Source organism: Manacus candei, unplaced genomic scaffold (assembly GCF_025592945.1).
Source record: "Manacus candei isolate 608988 ecotype Guabito, Panama unplaced genomic scaffold, ASM2559294v1 h1tg000005l, whole genome shotgun sequence".
In the NCBI taxonomy this organism is placed as follows: domain Eukaryota; kingdom Metazoa; phylum Chordata; class Aves; order Passeriformes; family Pipridae; genus Manacus; species Manacus candei.
In genome coordinates, this window is record NW_026138053.1 from 5,521,619 (window position 1) to 5,543,125 (window position 21,507).

A 21,507-nucleotide genomic window follows, 5' to 3' on the forward strand; every position below is an offset into this window, starting at 1 on the left:
CAAGAAACCCATTTCAAGCTCATATGCCTCAGGTGAAAGGGGACCCAGTTACCAGCACATAAAAATATTTTTAAAAACAAAGGAAGTTGGAACATTTAAAATGCTTTGAAATGAATGCTTTATTATTAAAAGGAGTGCTTTATAACATCAAACATTTTGGCAAAGCATTTTAATAAAAATACATTTAGCTATTTCCATTTTATGGACAGTTAAAAAAAATAAAAATAGGCAATATCTAAAACCTTTACACACAGTAAAAGGGATAAAATCTCTTTTGCCCTATTCCTCCCTGAGTGCATACATGACATCGTCCTGGCTGAGGTTCAGTCGCACCCGCATGTGAAGGTATTTATTGCTGGCCTCCAACAGCAGGAGCCTGGAGGCACCGAGCCTGGAGCAAATGGCCATCATTTCTGACACAGTGGGCCTCTGCATCCCTTCAATCCTGCACAGAGCCATGTGCTGGTGGTACACCTGTGAAAAAAGAGAAAAGGACACAGGTCATGTTTACATCCTGCTGCAACCGAGTACACCCAGGTGATAAAGAGGAGATATTCCTTCCCTCCACATCCATGGCAGGGGAGCAAAAACTGGCTCCAGCCTGTTCACATGAAATGCACACGCTGCTGTTCCTCGACAAAGTCCTAACAGTTTGTGCTGGAAGTAACAATTCCAAGCTATGCTTTCCTTTTTAATACCGCCAAAAATCAGAACACATAGCAACATACCTTTTCTGCTATTTTTTAATTAGATCATTTATCCGTTGCTGCCTCTTCTCCCCTGGACTGTGCAGACTGAAGCTTTTTGAGCAGTAAAAACCCCAGGTGGTAGCATTAAATTAGGCTCTACACCTGGCCTGGGCAGCCATGCCTCAAATTACCTTGCCATCATATTGTCTTCCATCAAATTTTACGAATAAAACCCCAAGTATTTAAATATTTACACTTTTGCCTGATAATTTTGACAGCACCCCTCTCTTTTTAAGAGAAACAATAAGAATACTCTGAAGCACGAACATACCTGTTGGACTGTTGCCTCTTCAACTCCTGCCCTGCGAAACTCTGCTAAAATTGCTTTCAAAAAGATTTGCTCGTGCAATGAGGCATTCCTGAATGGAAAAACCAAACAGACAAAAATCAGCTTGTGAAGTTTAGAACTTGAGAAACATCAGGAAGGGAAACTGCTTGGTAACTACATATTTAAATGCAGGTTGTTTTTCTACCCCAGTTTATTTCAGCCATTTTATTCCAGCCTGCAACTCTGGCACCACAAGAGATGTTTTTGAAAAAACAGCGCAGTGAAAGAGACACAAAGCAAAGCAGTTCCTCTGAGAATTGTACCTGATTGCATTTATATATGGTGATGAGAACATTTCATCTATGGCCTCGGTGACATGGGCCATCCCGACTATCTCAGGGCTTCTCTTTGGCTCGGCAAACTCACAGATCTCTGTGGCCCTCCTGCAGATATCGAGGCAGCGCCGGGCGTCACCCGACAGCGCCGCGACCTGGAAGGACACGGGACAGCTTTGGAGTAAAACTTCCCTCAAGTTCACACAAGAGTTCAGCAAGAATCAGTAGACAAACAAAACCCAGCCACCCTGAGCGCCCAACAGGAAAGCAGTTGTCACTCTGAGCTGCGTTACTACAATCCCAGATTCTAAACAACCATCTTATTGACCAAAACCAACAGCCTCATCTGGGCATCACACCCCCACCCTGATCTGGGCATCACAAATTCAAGGCTAAACTTTTTTTCTCAAACTACAGAAGTCAGAAGAAAAAAAAAAAATTAAAGGTGAGAAATTCACTTCAACACCAATAGTTTTCAGAGATACCAATTTAATTACCAATAAAGATCCTTACCACAATCCAGGTTCATGCCTGGGGGCGTAACACCAAAACCCTCCCCAGTTTTTCCACATTCATTATAATATTAAGAATACACTAATAATTTTAGTAGGTCTCAAAGAAATATCTGGGATAGTGAATTTTACATTTACGAGTGCCTGAAAATATTTAGGTGTCTGAAATTTCTGAAACTAAATACTTCCTTCCACTTGTGCTTTATAATTTTAATAAAGCTATGAACATTCACTAGATATACTATTGGCCTAGTTTTCACAGTAGATGCTGGTAACAAGCAGCCCTAGAACTCAGCTAGAGCCAAGAATGAGAAATCCTTTAGAAAATCTAATTGCAAGTTACATTCCTAGATTTTCTGAAGAAAAATCATACCAGAAAAACACTGCAATTATTCAGTCTATATCATTGCTATTATTCCTACAAAAAGGTGGTTCCTTCCTAACAAAACGTATTTACTTCTGACACGTTTATTCTTAGGTTTTTTTTATCCTACCATGATGTTGGATGTTCTGACAATTTTAATAGATTAATTTAATACATAGTTGCTGACATGCCACATTAACAATGCCCACATCTCAATTTGAGAAGCTACTGATCCCCAATGCATTATTTATTTTTTTGTACAACTGAGTATTAAGACTTGCAAACAGAACAGGTATTATCTATTATGAAAGGCATTAAGAATCTTGAGAAGGAAGATTAACATGGATATTTCCACTGCCACTGGCATACTATTTTTTCAAGAAGATCCAATGACTCACATTATGCCAAACACTGGAGAAACCTGACATCTTATCACTATGCATTATCACGACTCTTGCTGTCATGCCTCCAGCTCTTGGAATGTACTGCTGCCTTCACAAAGTGGGTGGGAAAAACAAGGACACTGCTTTAGCAATGTTTTCTGAGAAAGTACCCTGAATAATGTATGATCTTGTGCCCCACTTGTCTCCCATATAGGAAACAACCACAGAACCAAGCCCAACTACTGTTACAAAACTCTCTCCTCTGCCCTCCCACTCTTTACCAAGAGCAAAACGAAGAACTTGTATTTGCTCTGTGCTCACCTTTCTGGAAACCAGCTGAATTGCATCCTCTTCAAATGCCTTCACATCCTTCAGTCTGGATGAAATAATGTGCTGTAACTGTTTGTAGGTGTAGGGCTGGAAGGCCATTCTGGTGAGGCCCTAAAGTAAATGACACAACACAGGGAGAAGCGTTTGCAGTGCTGGAAAACTCCCAACTGCTCAAGCATGGCCTGTATGGTTAAGTCTTACTTTCTCTGGTAAGAGCAATCAGTTTTTCACATCCTTTCCCTCTAAGTGATGTGCTTCAATCAATCATACTTGTGAAATGAATGTGCAAATCCACAAAACTGTGACTCAGTGAGGACCACTGGCTGGACATCCCTACTGAAAGGCCTGAGGAGCAAGTGCAGCTGCTATTAGAATTCAAATTTCTCTTATAAAACTTTTAAACAAATCACAGCCCCCCAGTATAAAACTATTTTGATTACAACTCTTTACACTTTATTTTTTAATACTGTAGCAGCAGCAGCTGTGAAAAAATATTCATCTTTCCTTTAGCAAGTCTTGTCTAAGTGTATACAGTCTCACTATTGACTTCATATTAGCAATTCTTCAGCCAAGAATTAAAAATCCTCTTATGGCTCAAGCTAATAAGAACTGCTCTCAGATGAGGACAAATCTGTGTTTCAGATGGTGCACTGCCTTTCATATTCTGCAAGAGGCCTTGTATTTCTTATGCAAAATTCTTCTCCCTTGTGACTCTGTGGACTCAGCTGATCTGAAGTGGGTTTAGCAATTCACACTCCCGGGAGCTATTTTGGAGTCACAGAAGGATGGAGGCACAGAGCACTGTTTTTGCAAATCACTCCTCAGAACAGTGATGAAGAAATGACCCAGGAAAACATATTCAACACAGGTGTAGAGTGCACCCAACTTTCTGTCCAATGGGATCCAACAAGATCCACCAGCAGATGATGGCAAACAGAGAAGTAACTAAGTGCGTGGAATTAAAGGGGAAAGATCCAGGGAAACCAGAGCTCTAGAGTAAGCAGCTTAACCATGAAGCACAGCATTTGATTATCCAGATCTTTATATATTTAAAAAGACATCAGTATTAATTCATTCTTACACAGTGTACTTACAGAACATAACATCTCATTAAGCAAGGCTCCTAAACTTACTTTGCCAAGATTTACGTGTTCATTATCAGCCCTCTGAAGAGGGAATTATAAAAACCATTGTTCACCCTCTGATATAACCAATCCTACCTTTGTTCTGGGTTACTTCTGATTGCATCCAGTATTTAACCTGTTCTCATTTTAGGGCATAGGAACAGAACTGCTGGGACATACCAGCCTGCTGGCGACTCTGTTCATCATGATCCTCTCTGGCAGGTCCATGGTGTTGGCAATGGCCAGGATGATTAACTTGGAGTGCTTTTGGGTGGGCCAGTCAAACAAGTTGTACATCACGTTCTGTTTGCGGGTCCACAGCAGATCAAGCTGCAGAGACACAACAAGAACAATCAGACTGGAAAGGAATGGCTTTTATTTACAACACCTGATGGGGAGGGGAGGTTGAGAGAAATAACTCTGCCACTTTTCATATGATCCTGAACAAGCTGCCTCTGTTGTGCTTCCTTTGTCCTTTCACTAGTAGGGCTGCATTTTCTGAATTAGGGCTCTAATCTCTTTTTTGAAAAGCACAGTCCTACAGATGCTTCAATAGCATTAACCACAGCAGAATGATTAAACAGCTGGAGTTTTTAAACACTGCTGTGACACTAATACTACATCTGACAAGATTCAAAAGACCCTGCATGTGAGAACCTGAATTAGCTTACAGCATAAATAAGAGTGCATTTGATTATTATTTGAGGCATTTCAAAACTGGATGTGACTGATCACTGTAGAGTTTTCTCACTGGAAAATCAGCAGCTTCCAGACACAATACAGAAGAATTCTGTGGTATTTAGAACTACTACATAACTACTCATTCCATGTCTTGGACCAAAACAAAACATAAAACTGATGTGAAATCCAAGGCAGAGAACAATATGGCAAAAGGATACTTAGACTTTTTAGGAAACTGAATTTCACTGGGTAAGAGGAACTTGTGTGTTCTCTCTCCTAAGTCTGTTCCTTTGAGATATGATACACTCAAACCAGTCTTTTTTCCATCCTCCAAAAACTCCTTTCTTACGATATTTCAAGGGAAGAAAACACAGGATTTTTTGTCTCACCTCATCCACTATGAGCACTGTGGTTTTCCTCTTGGGCCCAGGTGTATTGAACAGTTTTGCCAACAGTACTGCAGCATGGGTTGCTGTCACCTTCTGACCTGTCAGTAACTGGACAAGGATCAAACAGTGTTGCAGGTTAATCACACCAACATTTATTTCCTATTCAGTTTTACCTTTCTCTAACAATCAACACCAAGCATCTGGAATTTTTTTTTCCACTGGGGAGTAAAAAACAGAAAAAGTGGCTCATAAGACACTCAGGTCTACCAGGAACTGTCCATGAAGGAGAACAGAAAGAAAACAACACATAGCTAAAAAGAAACACCATTGGAATTTTCTGGAATTTGTCTTCAAATCATTAAGAAATCCTGAACCCAGCCTCAAAGAACTCCAAACCCAGCATATCTCAAGGGTGTCTCTGAACACACACACCCACTGAAAACCTAAGTCAGCTGACAAGAACTGCCTGACTTCAGTAATCTTGAACTCCCATTAAATTACTCATGAATCATCAGCAGGATCTAGAACTAAACTTATTCCACTCTAAGCTAAAAAAAACCCTTCAATACCTTCTGCAACAATCTATGTGCAGAACAGATGAGCTGACCTCTTCCCTTGCAGGTCCAAAGACATCCAGAAATTAAAGCATGACATTTCAAAATTACACTATATATGCTGAATCAATTATTCATCAGAGTTCAGAGTCTCCATAAAGCAAAATGGAGATTGCATTTGAAAATTGTATTTCTTTTCTAGAATCCTGTATCAACTGACCTGAGATTTCATAATTATTAAACAGGTCAGAGCATGACAATCATGTATAATCTATACTTGAATGATGTTTCCAATTCAATCAGGATGGTCTGAATCTGTCATACAAAGCAGTTGGATCTCAGAGAATCCCGATCTACAGCTCTGGAACTCTGTATCCAATACACCAAAAAGAGTTCTGTTTGTTGTGGTGGAACTACACAATGTCTTTAACCTTATCTCTATCATCTGTCAAGGGCTTCCTGTGCCTGTACCTTCTCTCTACATTTCCATCTGACAGTGAGGCAACTCCAGGAGGGAACACTCCAGGATTTGTTTTAGTCATGCAAAGAAACATCAGCAAACTGGAGCTCAAGACTGACCTGCAGCAAGAGATGAAGCAAAAGCAGCAGCAGCCTGGCTCTTGGCCAGGGTACTTGGATAAGAGCTGAGGCAAAGGCACAGGATAAATAAGTGGTTCATATGACTATGGACTCCCCTGAGGGATATTTAACTGGGCTTGCTTAGAGTTCAGGACCCGTGGGGGGCAACAGTTTTCACTTCCAAATGTTTATTCCTTATTAATTTTAAAATCTTATGCTGAACGAGATAGGAACAAAGAATGTTAAAACGCATTAACACTACTATGACATAAGGTAATTGTCAGGAAGCCTTTCACTGTGCTGAAGAAACACAGTGACCTGGCCTCAATAAATCCCTCTGCAAGACACTGTCTATGCTGGTTTGAGGAAAGGATGCAAATATGGTAATTTAACTCCCAACTATGAGAAGAGGGATATTAGAACACTGTATGCCACTACCTGCTCAGAAAGATGTCAAACTTAAATAAATGGAGCAGAAGTTTATATGAAAATGGAATAGATGCTGCAGGAAATGATTTCATTTCCAGGTCACTTGCTTTAAGTTAGCCTAGACTTACAGAGCTCTTGAGCAGTTACTGTCTAATGCCTATTGGGTGATCTTAATCCGGGCCTCAGAAGGTTAATTCACACCCATGTAACATAAGCACAGTCAGTAGTCCCAGGTGGACACTGCAGACTAGTTTGTTTATGGATATCAGAAACACACTTTTGTTGACAGACAGTCCTTCTGTAGCTGAATTGCCATTATGACAGACCAGTTAACCATAAGGACCCCCTTAGTAATTATTCTACTGCTACACTGACTTTCAGAGTTGTCATCTTAGTGGCTGTTTAAGCACACATGTGAAGAAAAAATTACCAAATGGAAAATTTATAAAAAGAAGCTGGTTTAGATTTTTCTTAAACCTGACTGGATGTAATAAAGCAGGCTACTTCCCAGCCACTACCCTTATGCAGCAGAAAGCAAAACAGTTCAAGAAGTTGGCCAAGGCTTTAAGTCAATTATTTTCTAACCTGTTCTAAGATAAAAACAGTCTCTCAGAGGGACTTGGAAGTATTGATAAGTGGATCACTGGAACACTGGAACACATCGAGGATCTAATGGTAAGGCATAAAATCTCTTCTTTCAAACCAGAGAGCCCCTGACAAGGCTTTACTCACCTCTAGGATCTGCACATAAGCTTGGTGAGGGTCTGTCAGCTTCATGCCGTTGATCTCCACCAGCTGGAAGGGTGGCAGTTCATCATTTTCTGCAGCTTGCTGAAGGCAGCGAATCACTTCATGAACAGTTGCAGTTTTACCTGTTCCAGGCACTCCAGAAATGTACATGCACCTACAGCAGGAGAACAGCAGCCTGAGCAAAATGGTAACACTCTTGTGATGAATGAGCTGGAATTTCTGGCCTCTGACATGAGTCTTGAGTACTCCTCTGTCACTTCAGGCGATTCTCTATATTTCAGCAAACTGGAACATGTAACACACTGGAGGATCATGAGGATTTTTATTATTCCTGAAGCAATTAACGATCTAAAATACTTTATAAATGTAATTTGCCTCTTTTAAAAAAAATAAATGGTTCCCCAGACATATAAAATCGACTAATTGTATTTTGGTCTTTAATTGTGCAATAAAGAAGCCCATATTATTTCCGTTTCTTCTTAAGGAAGAAAAATACCAGGAAAATTCAATTAGGAACTTTAAACAATGATAACTTGTAGTGTGTATTGTCTCACTGCTTTTATGCCATAGGTAGGTTGGTTATAGTCTCCCAAACTCACCCTCCTGTACCATCAATGAGTTTGCTTTCCACAAAGTTATAGATATCCTGGAATTCTTCCTCACGGCAAGGCAGAGATTCTGGGACAGCAGAAACATGCAGCCTTTTGATTAAAAAAGAAAAAGAAAATTAAAATGGTAGTTCCACCTGAAGGGCCCACTGACATAACAAACAGCCAGATGTGGAGTTTTTCAAATCTCTTTTACATTCTCAAGTCTGAGCATCAATGTCAGGTATCTCAAAAGAAACAGCCTGGTCTCTCTATCTGCTTTTAATTTATGCAGCAATAAGGATCTAGCTGTTTTAATTCACAAACTATTTGTAAGTCAGTGCAGAGGTAGACTGCTTATAGAAACAGGGCAGACTGCTTATAGAAAACTGAGTTTAAAACCTAGCTTGAAAGACATGGTCAATCCCTAATGCCTTTTTTCCCTCCAATGTCAAGATCTACAGTGATACCTGTAAAGCTTTTTCGGACACAAAGAAGAGACAAATAGTGTACCTTTACAATCTAAAGCTGATAAGAAAGGTTAAAATCATCTGAGATTGTAAAAGTAGTACTGTAAATACAACTAGTATTTGTAAATCTAATATTGTGTTGTAAATCAATAAGGGCTCTTCTCATATCATGCATTTTTACCAATCTTATTCAATATGGTAAAGATGACATCCCCTACCTCAGCATAGCTACTGCTGTGCATACCTAACACAAATAAAGATGATTTCCTCCCCTGAGCACAAGTTACCTTAATCTGGCTTCTTCCAGTACACTGGCAGGTTTCTGTGCTGCATGGCTGCGCCTGGGAATTTCAGGAGTGGCATTCCGGGGAGTCTTGGGTGTTCCTGGTAAAGGCTGTAAAGGAGAATTACAACCTCAAACAGATTTCCTCCATGCAGCAATTTCTGTGGGAGGCTAATGATTCATACAAGTTTCCCAAACATTACTTATGCACAAACTACCCGGGGATGCCAGAGCACAGGATGGACAGAGAAACAGCCTTTACAAAGGGAATTGCCAAACATGCCTTATGGTGTTCTCTTCCTAAGAGAAAAAGGAAACTCGAAAGAGGGTGGTGACAAAGCAACTACACCTTTTAACTGTCTGAAGAATTTTCAAGTTGTTAATGCTTTTCTGAAGCACTGTGTCACAAAGTGATCTGGTTCTTAAGAGAGAGCCAAGCAAATAGAAACTGATCTATCTGAACTCCACTGTTCAGACAAAAGCCATACAGTATCTTAATTATTCTTCTTTGCTGTGCTTGCAACCTAGTTACACTAGGTTTTCTGTGTTAGACATTCATTTTCATTAGACACAGAGTAAAAATGAGCCATTGACACTAATCAGTATTCAGCACCTGGCTAAGGTGCTGAATACAGCCTTAATGAGCCAGGCCTAAGATTTCTGTAGCCTGGGATCCCATCTCCATCAGTAGCCAGGACACTATGAGAAACTGCTGATCATGCTCTTTGGTGAGGCCATGATGCTGCAGAGCATCCAAGCCAATATTTTCCCTGTTTACCCAGTTTTTTAATCAACATTGTCACAACATGCAAGCGGTTTATACACTTGCATAACCTACTTCTATCAGAGATTAAATTAATCCAGATAATGCTTCATTAAAAGCTAAGGGGTTCAGAAACTTAACTGTGGTACACAGGCATCCAGCATTCAATTAACTGGCTCAGAAATAATAAAAATAGCTCTTTCAGATAGAACCTTACAGTTTTCTTTGGGGTCTTTGCAGGAGTGTGAACCGAAGACTTGCTAGAAGATTTTGGGGTGCTGAATATTCTGCTTGATTTAGTTTTCTTTTCTGGTGTACAGGGCACATCCTCCTCCTCCTCCTCCTCTTCCTCGCTACTTGAAGAGTAAGAACTGTCAGAGCTGGACAGATCATCTTCCTGGTTCAACACGCTGTAATAAACAGAAAATAAAAAAATACTTACAAATCTAAACACTACAAAGCATCACTGGTACCTTTTCAGCTTTTTCTGCAGTTCTCATAATCAGCAAACCAACGTGTTTTTCACTTGAGCTGCTAATTTTCTGTGGCTATTTAACAGTTTGGAGGTTTAGAGGAAGTCAGTTTTCTGAAGAACACCATGAGTCAGCTTTATGCTTCTGAAGATAAGACAGTATTTACTCACACTGCAATTAAGCTGCACTCCTAGAACCATTTGCATTTCAATGTTACACCAGACAAACTCTCAAGGCTTCAAGCCATCAACAGCCATCTGAACAAGGTATCATGGATGCAAAGCTTACCTGATGTGCTGTGCAATGAGAGCACTTGTTCTCTGTGCACATGTTCTGCGGGAGCGAGGGGTCAGCACAGGGCTCTGAGTGCCCGGCTTCTGATGTCCAACTAAACTAGAAAGACAGAACACAAAGCTGTTTGTATTTCTTTGCATCACACTTGTAAAGACACACAGAAGGCCTTTCAAACTTCAGGCTCAATTGTTGTGGCTGCCAATCCAGCATGAATTCTTATTTGTCGTTTACAGATTGGCTATGGCATGGACGCTGGCAGCACAATTTCCCCCCTCTTGCACTCTCTCTTCAATATGTCTTTGCCAAGAAAAAAAACCCCACCTACAAAATATTTGCTATACTTGGCAAATATAGCACTGCCAAACTGAAGGGACAGGGGCTCAAAACAGTTGTGGTTTTATTTGGTTTAGAGGTGGGGGGTTTGCCTATTCTTTTTTAAGAGAAAGAGAAGACAAAACCTATTTCCTTTGGGTCTCTCTTTGATCTGCCCTTATGAATATATTTTTCTCCTTGTGTTTTGATATTCCTTCGTTGTCTTCTTGGGTGGTTCTCCTCCCTACTACTGAAATATTTTACTGTTAGTACAAAACTTTCCTACTAGTTCAAAGGACACGATGAGATGAATTTCAGATGCTTTAATTATTTGTTGATAGTTCTTGGAGATTTTTTTTTAGATCTGTAAATACAGCTGAAACGCCATTACCTTACCAATGAAAGGTAAACATTTTTATGCTCTATTGTAACAGACAAAAAAAGAAGTGCTAATTCCATTGTCACATCAGCATCTTTACTCTTGGAAAGGAGGAAAATTACTTATCTCTGGAAGTCTTTCATAAATGTATTTTAAAAGAACTACATGCAAATGGAAATCCCATAGACAAATAATGATAAAAGGGCCCTCACTTACGATATGATGTCATCTTCCACGAGAAGGTTCTTGGCTTTCTCACTGAAGTCTTTGGCCTTGGGGTAGGGGGACAATCGAATTGTGTCACTGAACCTCTCACAGGGCTCTGCAGTGTCAGATACTGACTTGGATTTATCACTGCTGCAAGGGATCTTTGGCGGTGAGCCTAAAATGTCACTTGTGAAAGTCACTTTTCTTTTAGTAGCTGCTGATTCTAACGGTGCTATGGCATCACGGTCATCATCCAAAAGGTCCAAAACTTCACTTCCCAGGAGCCTGCCTTTAGATCTTGTGGGACCTAGAAATCAAGAGCAAAATGAACTTTTGTCAGGCTTTATTATGGTTGGTTTGGTTAACTTTCAGAAGACATGGTCCAACTGGCTGTTATTTGAAGGAGATGGGTATTTCACTCCAGGAACAAGGAACTGGATCAGTAGAAGGCATGCACTTCCTATAAAAAAATTACTAAATAGAAGACAGACACATTTGTTGTTTTCTAACTCACCTCCATCACTTACAACTTTACTGAGGTTCCATGTTGAAAATACTGCATGTTACATAGGATCAAATGTGCTCATTCAACCAGCCCAATGGAAACATTTTAGTGCACCATTAAGCAGAAGATTAAAGACAGGGGGACGTTCTGAGACCAAGTTGGGCACTTCAGTCAACAAGCACTTTAATTTAGAATTATCAGTTACAAATAAAACATTTGCAACAGCAGTTGGATACACGCAGTAAAGTTGCCTGAAATAACAGACAAGACAAACAACTGATGTGCCCAAAAGGCTTGGGTTGATCCCAAAGACCTAACAAGGCAGCTAAAAATACTGATGTTGAATGTTACCACTGTTTAAACTACCTAAAATGGAGAGGCACAGAACATGCTACATTCAGAACTACCAAACGGAGGGAATATTGCCATATACATACTGCTTAACTCCAACTTCTTCCTTGCTGTTGGGGTTTTGATGTCATTGGCCGCTCTCTGTGATTGCCTCTCCTTAGCAAGGGAGGACTTGGAAACAGAATGTTTTGACTCAGCATTTTTTGGTTTTGTGGCACTCCGAACAACACTCTCTGTCTCTTTTTTCAGGGGTGTACAGTTGTCTGAAGGAATAAATGGTTCTGACGAGTCCAGGGTGCTGCCTTTTTTCTTCTTGGCTTTCAGCTTAGAGAATGTGTCTGGGGACAAAGCCTTAAAGCATTTCCCATCCCAAGATTGTTTTACGTAGAAAGTTTGTTCCTTGTTTGATGTAATAGGTAGTTCCTCCCCTGGATGTAGTGGTATTACCTGCAAAAACAGAAAATACCAAAGCACACACACATTAACATTCAGCTATTTTCTATTCACAGATCTTATTGTAACTCATGCAATCCTTCATTATATAAAGCAAGACCTTCAACCTACATTTACACCAGCATAAGTTTATTACACTACAGGACTGTTCCCGTTTCTCTCTTCCCTCTCTGTGCAGAGGGGTTGCAGTACATACCATGATGCTTTTAATGATGGTCTGTGCATCTATATCAGTGTCATAGCCAAGAACTTGGTCAAAAAACACCTCTTGGGGAGAAATCTCTCTTTTAAGCAGCTTCCTTTTATTCTGAGGTATCTCTCCAATATGACAGAACCACTGCACAACTGCACGTTTGTGCTGAGCACCTGGAACAACGAGAAGTCAGTGAATGTGAAGAATTTTATTGTCAATAGTTAGGGCTAGACCTTAATGCCTTCAGCCAAAATGCCATCAAGCATAGAAATCCTCCCTGGTGAGGAAGCATCTGGTAAGAGATTGCAATTCCCATTTTCTAAGCTAAATCAATGTTTGAGTTGAGACTTTTAAGGACCAAGACAACACTTATGAAGGGTCTCAACCACAAAACACCTGGAGACCAGCTCCAGACCACCAGTTCACTACCACAAATGAAGAGGTTCCTTATTTGCATAGATGTGATCTCCTCAAACCCCACTAATTAAAAACAGTGGCATAAAAGGAGAACTGAGACATTTCAGAATGTTATTTGTAGTGCCATTGTACTTTTAGAGGCCAGACACATTTTTTTCACTGCCTAACAAACCAGTACCTTGTCAAAGATATATAACAAAAGAAAAATCTTGTTTTCAAGGAAGTTCCATGTGTTTTGTTCCAGAATGAAAAGAATCTTCAGTTACATTACAATAAATATCTGTTAGTAAATAAATAAGTTGAGGTGATACATATTATGTTTTAAAAAAGGTAAAGAAAATTAGAAAACCTCTAAGTATTATTATGATGGCACAAAAAGAACAAAAGCTGTTCAAAGAAATCAGACATAGCCAATGAGGAGCTCCCCATTCAGACTCAGACATAGTCTTTGTATCAATCACCTCCCACGATGTATTTCTTCATATCTAGGAATAAACAAGTAGTTCTAGAAGGGACAGAAGCAACAAATCCCATTTGCTCAGCCCAGTACTTTTTTGTTAAATTGCCTGATGTCTAATAAGAGGCAACTTTCAGGGCTGCAATGCTCTTGCTCCATTTGAATTCTCCAATCTCTAAATAAAGCATGAACTTACACTATCTTCCTCCAGGACCATTTCTTTTAAATTAAGCAACTAAGCAAAAAGACTATAAAAATATAATGTCCTTAAACTCTGCATTTATGTATCAAATTTAGCCGAAATTAGCCATCGGTGCCAAATATTTGGGGAGTATGTGAATGCAGATGCAACAATTACCAAAGCTTAATTTTCTTAATAAATTAGGCCAGTGATACAGTGTTAATGCTAACTACCTCCCCATGAAAAGTTCACTTTAAAACATTTTAAGATTTCTCAGACAGAAAGTAAATTGTTATTTCTCTTACCATCTTCATATAAATCCAGGAGTTGTGCTACATAAGGCCGATCTGCATTCACCCCTTCTACTAGAATAAAGTCTCCAAGCTGTATACACGTTTCTGTTCTGCTGCTTTCTGAGGTAATAATGATCCCCCTAGAAAGGGATAGACAGGCAGATTAACAGAATTTCATACTCCTCCTAATTCACACATCATTAAACCTGATGGCCTGTCAACTTTACAGCTAGTTATAACCCTTCTCGAAAAGCTTACAATTTAGTTCCCTGATTAGCTTTCATACATATTTCAACTAGGCAGCTAACACTTATTCACAGATTTAATTAAATGCTTTCGGTTATACGTTATACAATTTATAATTCAAGAGCTTTGTAACAATGTTTTTTTTATATATGTATAGTGTCACAACAAAATGCTCAAAACCTTATTCATATTCTCACTGCCTGCCACTTTAACCTAAACAACGTCAGAAAGGTAAGGAAACATTCATTGATTAAGTTTCCCTGAGTAAGACAGAAATAAATGTTATTTACTTATACTGGGTAGTCCTCAGCTTTCTGTCTGAGCTCATGGGTTTCCCATACCAGGAGTAGATAAGTTTGCTTTGCTGCCGGGTGTTCATGATTCCCAAGGAGAAGCTAAAAAAATAAGCAAACACTTTTAAAAGAATTATTATTTAAAAGGAAAAGAAGGCAAGATGGAAAGATACACAGAAATGCCACAAACTCTTTCGGTGTGTAGGAAGAACGTGGTGGTTCGCTCAGAGAAGACCACCTTCCCCAAAGCCTCCAGACACCTCTCCCCGAGGGAGAAGAAAAAAAAGGAAGATATTTAGTAGTGAATTTTTACTCAACTCCTAATCAATTCCCCCGCCGCCATGGCGGGGCGGGCTGCGCCCTCCGGAGACTGAACCTCGCTTGTTTTCCACACCTCACTGCGATCGGGTTGGTTTGGTTTGTTTAATTCCTGTTTTCTAAGCAAGAATTTTCCTTGGAAACTCAGGGCAATGCCCTCGGTGCCGATCACCCCCCGCCGGCCCCAGCCCGTCGGTTCGAGCGCGGGCAGCGCTGCCTCAGGGACTGGGCCCCGCTGGGGGCGGCGCATGGCGGCACAGGGGACAGTGTCCGCCGGCTCGGACACCGAGGGGCTTCGCCGCCACCACAGAGCCGCTAACCCGCCCACCGCCCGCACAGAGCCCCAGACCCCCTCGCAGAACGGGTAAGGCTGGAAGGGACCACATTCACTCATCCGGTCCCTCCCTGCTCCAGCAGGGTCATCCCAGAGCACGTTGCACAGGACGGCGTTCAGAGCTGTCTGGGATATCTCCAACGAGAGAGACTCCCCACGTTCCCCAGGCAGCCCATCGCGGTGCGCGGTGACCCGCACGGGACACGCATCCCCTCCCTGTCCCCTCACAGCCCCAGCTCACCGCAGCCCTTCCACGACTCCCGCTAGCGCCGCGATGGAACTTCGCGCCACAGGCGAGGGAAGCTCCGCCCCCCGGCCGCGCGCGCGCACAAGGGAGGGCGGGGGGCGCCGCCATGTTTGTGGCGGGCTGCCCGCAGGTAAGATGGCGGCCGGCGGCCGCGCCCCGGAGGCGGAAGGTGCCTGAACCCCTCAGGGGAGGGGAGTTCGGAGTTCGAGGCTGAGCTCGGGGCCGGGAGCGGGGCTGTGCAGCCGCGACCATGGCCAACCGCACGGTGAAGGACGCGCACAGCATCCACGGCACCAACCCGCAGTACTTGGTGGAGAAGATCATCCGCACGCGCATCTACGAGTCCAAGTACTGGAAGGAGGAGTGTTTCGGCCTCACGGGTATGGCGGGCGGGCCGGGGCGGGCCGGGGGGCCCGGCGGGAGCTGCTGCTGACGGCCTGTCCCGTCCCTGTCGCAGCCGAGCTGGTGGTGGACAAGGCCATGGAGCTGAAGTACGTGGGGGGGGTCTATGGAGGGAACATCAAGCCCACGCCCTTCTTGTGCCTGACGCTGAAGATGCTGCAGATCCAGCCCGAGAAGGACATCATCGTGGAGTTCATAAAAAACGAGGACTTCAAGTAAGTTGTAGCACGATTTTTCCCGTTATTTTGTGCTGTTGTAATGAGTATCTATCCAAAACAGCCGGGAATACCTCAGTGCAGAGTTTAACTTTCATTGGGCCCTGATAAACTTGCTCAAAACCAAGTCTTTCCCCTTGCTTTTGAAACTGCTCACCTTGTCATTTGTATTTAGAGTGGCTTGCACTCGTGGTATGTGCTTCTGCCTGAAGTATTTGCAACAAGGTACATAAAGGGAGCCACGTTAATCTAATATTTTCTTCAGTATTTCTTTCATCTTTATCAGTGATGATACACCCATGCAGACATTTTATTTTTATATATATATATATGTATATATACACACACAAGCACTTGACTACACGTATTTTTCATAAACTTGAACACATGAAGGAGGAAATCTAAATGGCTGTGTATTCTGTTTAGTGTACTGATTCTCCCCAGAAACTTGTGGAAAAACTCTTCTTTTACTCAAACTGCTAACTGTGCAAAAGGCCCAGGTCCATGAGGAGGTTTCCTTTCCAGGTATGTCCGAATGCTTGGAGCGCTGTACATGAGGCTGACAGGCACTGCCATCGACTGCTACAAGTACCTGGAACCACTATACAACGACTATAGAAAAATAAAGAGTCAGAACAGAAATGGGGGTAAGAACTCCTACTTAGCTGTGGTTTCTTAGTAACTCTTTTGTTCAACTATCATGCTAGATAAAAGTAAATATTCTGTTTAGCCATGTAAACTTAAACAATTGTGGCATAACCGGCCCACATTACATAAATTGTCTGGAGTGTTTCATCTTTACTCTAGCCACTAATCTTATCTCTTAAATGCTGTTTTCACCCCCAGAATTTGAGCTGATGCACGTGGATGAGTTCATTGACGAGCTGCTCCACGAGGAACGTGTGTGCGATATCATTCTGCCTCGACTGCAGGTTGGGGAAAGTAGATGGCTATGGAATTCTTAATTGCATCAGGTTCAGTAGCTGTATCAGTTACTGGCTTGTTGTATAAGCTATAGATGCCTCCTTAGGTGTTTGTTCTTACTTGGGTTATGTTGGATAAAGTTGCCATTTCTCCTAGAAACGGTATGTTCTGGAAGAAGCTGAGCAACTCGAGCCTCGTGTTAGTGCTCTGGAAGAAGACATGGATGATGTAGAATCTAGTGAGGAGGAAGAAGAGGAAGATGAAAAGGTTGGTGAACTATTTTGGAAAGGGATAGTTAAAGCTGAACCACTTTAGAACACTTTATGGTCTACAATAAATATTTGAGGGGAGGCATCAGGAGGCTGCTGGCAACTCTTATCTCCCCCCTTAAAATATTTTCATATAAGCAGCTTGTGAGGATTTGTTAGATCCTGAAGCAGTTCTTGAATGCTCTGTGTTTGTTAAGCTTTTCTGTCTCCTGAAGTTCACAAATCTGGATCTGTTCTGTGTTAAACATATTTCAGGTAAATTGTTTTACATATATGTGTAATGGAAAGAGCTGAAGGTGATGATGAAAGTTATTATGACCATCACAGTCACTGCTGCTGTAGTTCTTCAGAATCAACAGTATGAGAAGTGGCTGTTTTAATTTCCAGTGGGCAGGTTTAGGCAGAACCACTCACATGAGATACCTGAGGAGGGGCAAGCTTGACTGCACGACTTTTGTAATTTATATTAATTGTTCAGAAATATTTACTGAGAGCTAAAAACCTTGATGAAACAAGACTTAGAGAACCTGCCCCCTCCTTGTTTGCAGCTGGAACGAATACCATCTCCCGACCACCGCCGCAGGGGATATAGAGACCTGGACAAACCCCGCCGATCTCCCGTTGTGCGGTACAGGCGCAGCCGGAGCAGGTCTCCAAGGAGGTGACGTGACTCTTCCTGAGCATTGTTTTTACCTATTCTACTGCAGGTGGCTGGAGCACAGAGGTGAAGGTGGCAGTTGAGCCAGAACCTCTCACACATCCCAATTCCTTTAGCCACTTCCTAAAGTAAGGAGTTGCAGTGCACAGCCACATTCAACCCCTCTGCCTATTTCTCCAGTCCTTCAGTAACCCCTGAACTTGCTGGCCAGCATTAGCTAAATTTGGCAATACAGTGAGGATGTTAAGGAGACACAAGTGCTTTGTTTTCATGTATGCCAGAGGCTGCAGAGAAAATCCTGGTAATTTCTCTTACTGATAATAAGCCAGGAAAAACTCATCACTAACCTCCCTTGCTCACTGCATGGGCCAGTCCAGAAGCAGGTCCTTGTGCAGCAGCCCAAGCACACACTAACAGGGGTACGGGAGGCCCTGGTGCTGTTGCCAGAGGATGTGGGAAATAAAACAGCTGGTTCTGCTAACGATTTTTAGTAATTTTTGCTTTTCTCCCCCAATTGCAGGCGAAGTCGCTCTCCAAAGAGAAGAAGGTAGTGTTTTATTCTGTTATTTAATCTTAGAACATGTGCATTTTTAGCACAACTCTCTTACAAGCGTCTCTCTTTTAGCCCATCGCCGCGCCGGGAGAGGCATCGCAGCAAAAGCCCGAGACGGCACCGGAGCAGGTCCAGGGAAAGGCGCCACAGATCCAGATCTAAATCTCCAGGTATTTCTGTCACTTGCAGGTTAACTCTGGCAAGTCTTTATCAGGAGAACGTTCACTGCAAGAAAAATCTGTGTCACGGTATCAAGACATGGCATCAGTGCTTAATCTGGCTGACAAAAGTGCTGGTTACATGAAAGCACAGCTGGAGAACTCCTTTAATGCACATAAAATTGCCTTGAGCGAGTCTTCACATAACTGCCAGGAGGTTAATTTGAGTGCCTAATTAAGGCTAGGGTTGTTCTGCCATTATCTAGCACACTTGGTCACTAGGAGCAGATTGCTTTGGCAAACAAAAAAGAATTCTGGGTCTGTGGAAGTAACTGTACCTTTTTATCTCACAGGGCATCACCGAAGTCACAGACACAGAAGTCATTCCAAATCACCTGAAAGGTAAAGGCCTGACCTATTTCTTAAGGGTATCTGTATTGCTGTAGCAGCTATTACTTGTCATTTAATCTTGGAGACTGAAGGTGGCTTTACAGTGTTGGAGATCTAGTATTTCACTGAGTACTTTTCTCAGTGTTGTAGTCAACATATTTGACTGCAGAAACCCCCCCTTACTGCTAAGGCTCACCTTGGTCTTTCAAATGAATTACTAGTACTGTGTCAGAGAGCTTTGTTTTTCTGTTTCAGATCTAAGAAAAGTCACAAAAAGAGTCGGCGAGGGAATGAATGACAAACTAAACCCAGCACACAGTTTAAGGACCTTGAACTGCAGTCTGATGCTGTCCTATCTGCTTTATGGGACAGCTGGATCTGTACTGGCTGCTTTAGCAGCCCATTTCTTCAGTCATTCTCTTGTGCGAGTCTTGTTTTCTGTTAGGATTTTTTTATTAAAAGGAAGTTAAGGATACTTTTTATGTAGTGAGTTAGTCATCCTTGTGATAGAATTTGAGGATTTTTTAAATTGTATTCCTTGAGACCCATAAAAGCTAGTGAAGAGCAATAAAAAAGGTTTGTCTTTCAAGGCTCCTGGCTGTTTCTTTCGTAATACTGTGTTTAGATGTTCCCTGTTTGAAGCTGCTTCATTCTCAAATCAAGGTGTTGTGTTCAGTTGCCAAGGAAGTGTCTGTTCCAGTCCCAGACACTGCAGAGCCACCAGCGCTGAGCTATCTCAGAGCTCCAGCACAGGAGAGGAAGCAAGACTGTCAAAATCCAGTGAGTTTACAAAAAACTCACTCAGAACTGCTCTCCAACACGCAGCTGTCACAGGTTCCTTTGTAAAAATCACCCTGAAGTTTAATCTGCTGCTTCTGCTGCTTCTCAGACAATTTAGAGGGTTCAAGTAGTACAAAGTGCTTAATTCTTTTGGCGCAAGAAGTTCAATATATATTTAAAGATAGCAAACCGCTATGTTGAGCATAGTTTGTGGCCTCCCTGAATATGACACTGATGCTCAGGTCTACCTTCTCTGAATCAAGTCAGCATTGGCAAGTGCCTGTTTTTTAAATGTAAAATAATTAAGGTCTTGCTGAAATTATAATTCTCATTTTAGTATATTTAAGTCTGTATTACAGGAAATCAGTTGTTAAGCCCTTGTGTACCACATCATTAGTGACAGCCTTGTTTCAGGAGGAGGGACTGACAGGTTTATCCCTGCATTTAGGGCTTAGAGATTCTCATATATTGCCAAGTGAATCCTGACAACCCAAAGAGTACACCCAGTGAATTTATGGAAAGTCCTCTTCAAAATTACTTCCCAGTACAGCATGAATTTTCCAGAGTATCTGCATATTATTTTGCAAAGTTAATGAACAGAAAAGCAGGTGTGCTCTTCCCTCAGGAATTTACAAGACAGGTCTACTGCTTGTATGACATGTTTTAAGATGCTCATCTTTCTAAGATCTTTAAGCCATTTTTGTTATTCTAGTTTCTTAATTCCAGTTAAAGCAAGCATACATACAAATAGGGAAGAGGAAAAAGTTTTATGTCCTTTTTTTGCAGTTTTATTTTTCTTTTAAAAAGTTTTTTGGCACTACATAGTTCTGTAAAGAATAGAAGTGACAAATTTTTAAACACATGAAATCCCCTTCTAATTTTATTTTTTTTTTAGAACAATATATATAAAGTCTGAAGCAACCAAAGTATGAATACAGCTAATAGAAAATAAAGAACTTAATTTTAAAAATTCTCTCTCTTTACAGTTTATCAAGATAAAACAAAACACGATTCCCCTTAAAAATAGGGTAATAAAATAGATGAAATTTGTATCACTCGGTTTTGTGATACTAGTAAAAACTATAGTTCATATCTATGTACAAATGATACAGTTTAAAAACAGTCTTAAATAATCTTGTATCTAAACATGTTGCATTAAGATTTTAAATCAGAACCTGAATTTTTTCCTCCCCTCCCCCCACCCACCCACAATCCCATTGAATTTCACTTTTTCTGTTGAATGTAATTCAGATTCAAGTGTGGGTGTCCTTGAGACAGAAGCGGGAAACGCTGGTTACTCTGCATCAGTGGACCAGCTAAAAGAAAATGGATCACAGTTACTTCAGCAAATCCAACATTTAACAGTGCTTGGCTACATTCAGTGTACTAATCTAACCTAGAAATAAAGCCATTTACTAGACTGACACAAATGCTATCTGTATAACTAAACCATTTAATGGGACAATGCAGTATTACTTTAATCCTATCTCCAAAATTCCCTAAGAATTATCAATACATCATTTTGCTGCATTACATCATATATTTAAGAGAAATAACTTGAGGATTTTAGATAAATTTAGGTTTCACTTGGAAACCCTGCTACAGCCAGTAGATTAGACTTTCGAAATGGATTTGCACCAGTATCTCATTTTATA

At 41.3% G+C, this 21,507-nt stretch overlaps 3 protein-coding genes across 9 annotated transcripts in view; 1 reads left to right on the forward strand and 2 right to left on the reverse strand.

Moving 5' to 3' along the window:
• Positions 1-101: 101 nt before the first annotated feature.
• Positions 102-15,537, reverse strand: ORC1 (origin recognition complex subunit 1). Of its 4 annotated transcripts, none has more exons than XM_051799513.1 (18): positions 15,498-15,537; positions 14,602-14,706; positions 14,078-14,205; positions 12,721-12,890; positions 12,158-12,518; positions 11,225-11,522; positions 10,312-10,416; positions 9,768-9,960; positions 8,792-8,898; positions 8,047-8,148; positions 7,430-7,601; positions 5,136-5,243; positions 4,246-4,395; positions 2,933-3,052; positions 2,627-2,716; positions 1,341-1,507; positions 1,021-1,108; positions 102-474 (listed from the first exon to the last, which is right to left on the reverse strand). In XM_051799513.1, the coding sequence occupies exons 2-18, from the start codon at positions 14,688-14,690 to the stop codon at positions 280-282; spliced, it is 2,643 nt and encodes an 880-aa protein (XP_051655473.1). In that variant the 5' UTR covers positions 14,691-14,706; positions 15,498-15,537; the 3' UTR covers positions 102-279. The 4 variants fall into 4 exon arrangements, with proteins under 4 accessions (XP_051655473.1, XP_051655475.1, XP_051655479.1 ...); XM_051799515.1 differs by lacking the exon at positions 15,498-15,537 and adding an exon at positions 14,923-15,132; XM_051799519.1 differs by lacking the exon at positions 2,627-2,716.
• Positions 15,538-15,603: 66 nt separating this feature from the next.
• On the forward strand, positions 15,604-19,661 carry PRPF38A (pre-mRNA processing factor 38A). The gene is made up of 10 exons (XM_051800013.1): positions 15,604-15,883; positions 15,961-16,120; positions 16,646-16,767; positions 16,967-17,052; positions 17,201-17,311; positions 17,862-17,974; positions 18,492-18,518; positions 18,597-18,694; positions 19,036-19,084; positions 19,328-19,661. The coding sequence occupies exons 1-10, from the start codon at positions 15,754-15,756 to the stop codon at positions 19,368-19,370; spliced, it is 939 nt and encodes a 312-aa protein (XP_051655973.1). The 5' UTR covers positions 15,604-15,753; the 3' UTR covers positions 19,371-19,661.
• Positions 19,662-20,503: 842 nt separating this feature from the next.
• The window catches only part of TUT4 (terminal uridylyl transferase 4), a 43,662-nt gene continuing 42,658 nt past the window's right edge, over positions 20,504-21,507 (reverse strand). For 2 of the 4 annotated variants that reach the window (XM_051799401.1, XM_051799411.1), the window contains exon 30: positions 20,504-21,168. In XM_051799401.1, coding sequence (XP_051655361.1) covers positions 21,077-21,168 — 92 coding nt within the window. In that variant the 3' untranslated portion in view covers positions 20,504-21,076. The remainder of the gene's footprint in view (positions 21,169-21,507) is intronic. The other 2 variants (XM_051799391.1, XM_051799414.1) reach the window with 2 other exon arrangements.

Coding starts and splice junctions, on each gene's coding strand:
- ORC1 (XM_051799513.1), bottom strand. CDS start 14,690: ATGAACACCCGGCAGCAAAGCAAACTTATCTACTCCTGGTATGGGAAA. Junction 9,961..10,311: donor CTCATTGCACAGCACATCAG/GTAAGCTTTGCA, acceptor TGTTTATTACAG/CGTGTTGAACCAGGAAGATG. Junction 1,109..1,340: donor CCATATATAAATGCAATCAG/GTACAATTCTCA, acceptor TTTTCCATTCAG/GAATGCCTCATTGCACGAGC.
- PRPF38A (XM_051800013.1), top strand. CDS start 15,754: ATGGCCAACCGCACGGTGAAGGACGCGCACAGCATCCACGGCACCAAC. Junction 16,121..16,645: donor ATAAAAAACGAGGACTTCAA/GTAAGTTGTAGC, acceptor TTTCCTTTCCAG/GTATGTCCGAATGCTTGGAG. Junction 19,085..19,327: donor CATTCCAAATCACCTGAAAG/GTAAAGGCCTGA, acceptor TTTCTGTTTCAG/ATCTAAGAAAAGTCACAAAA.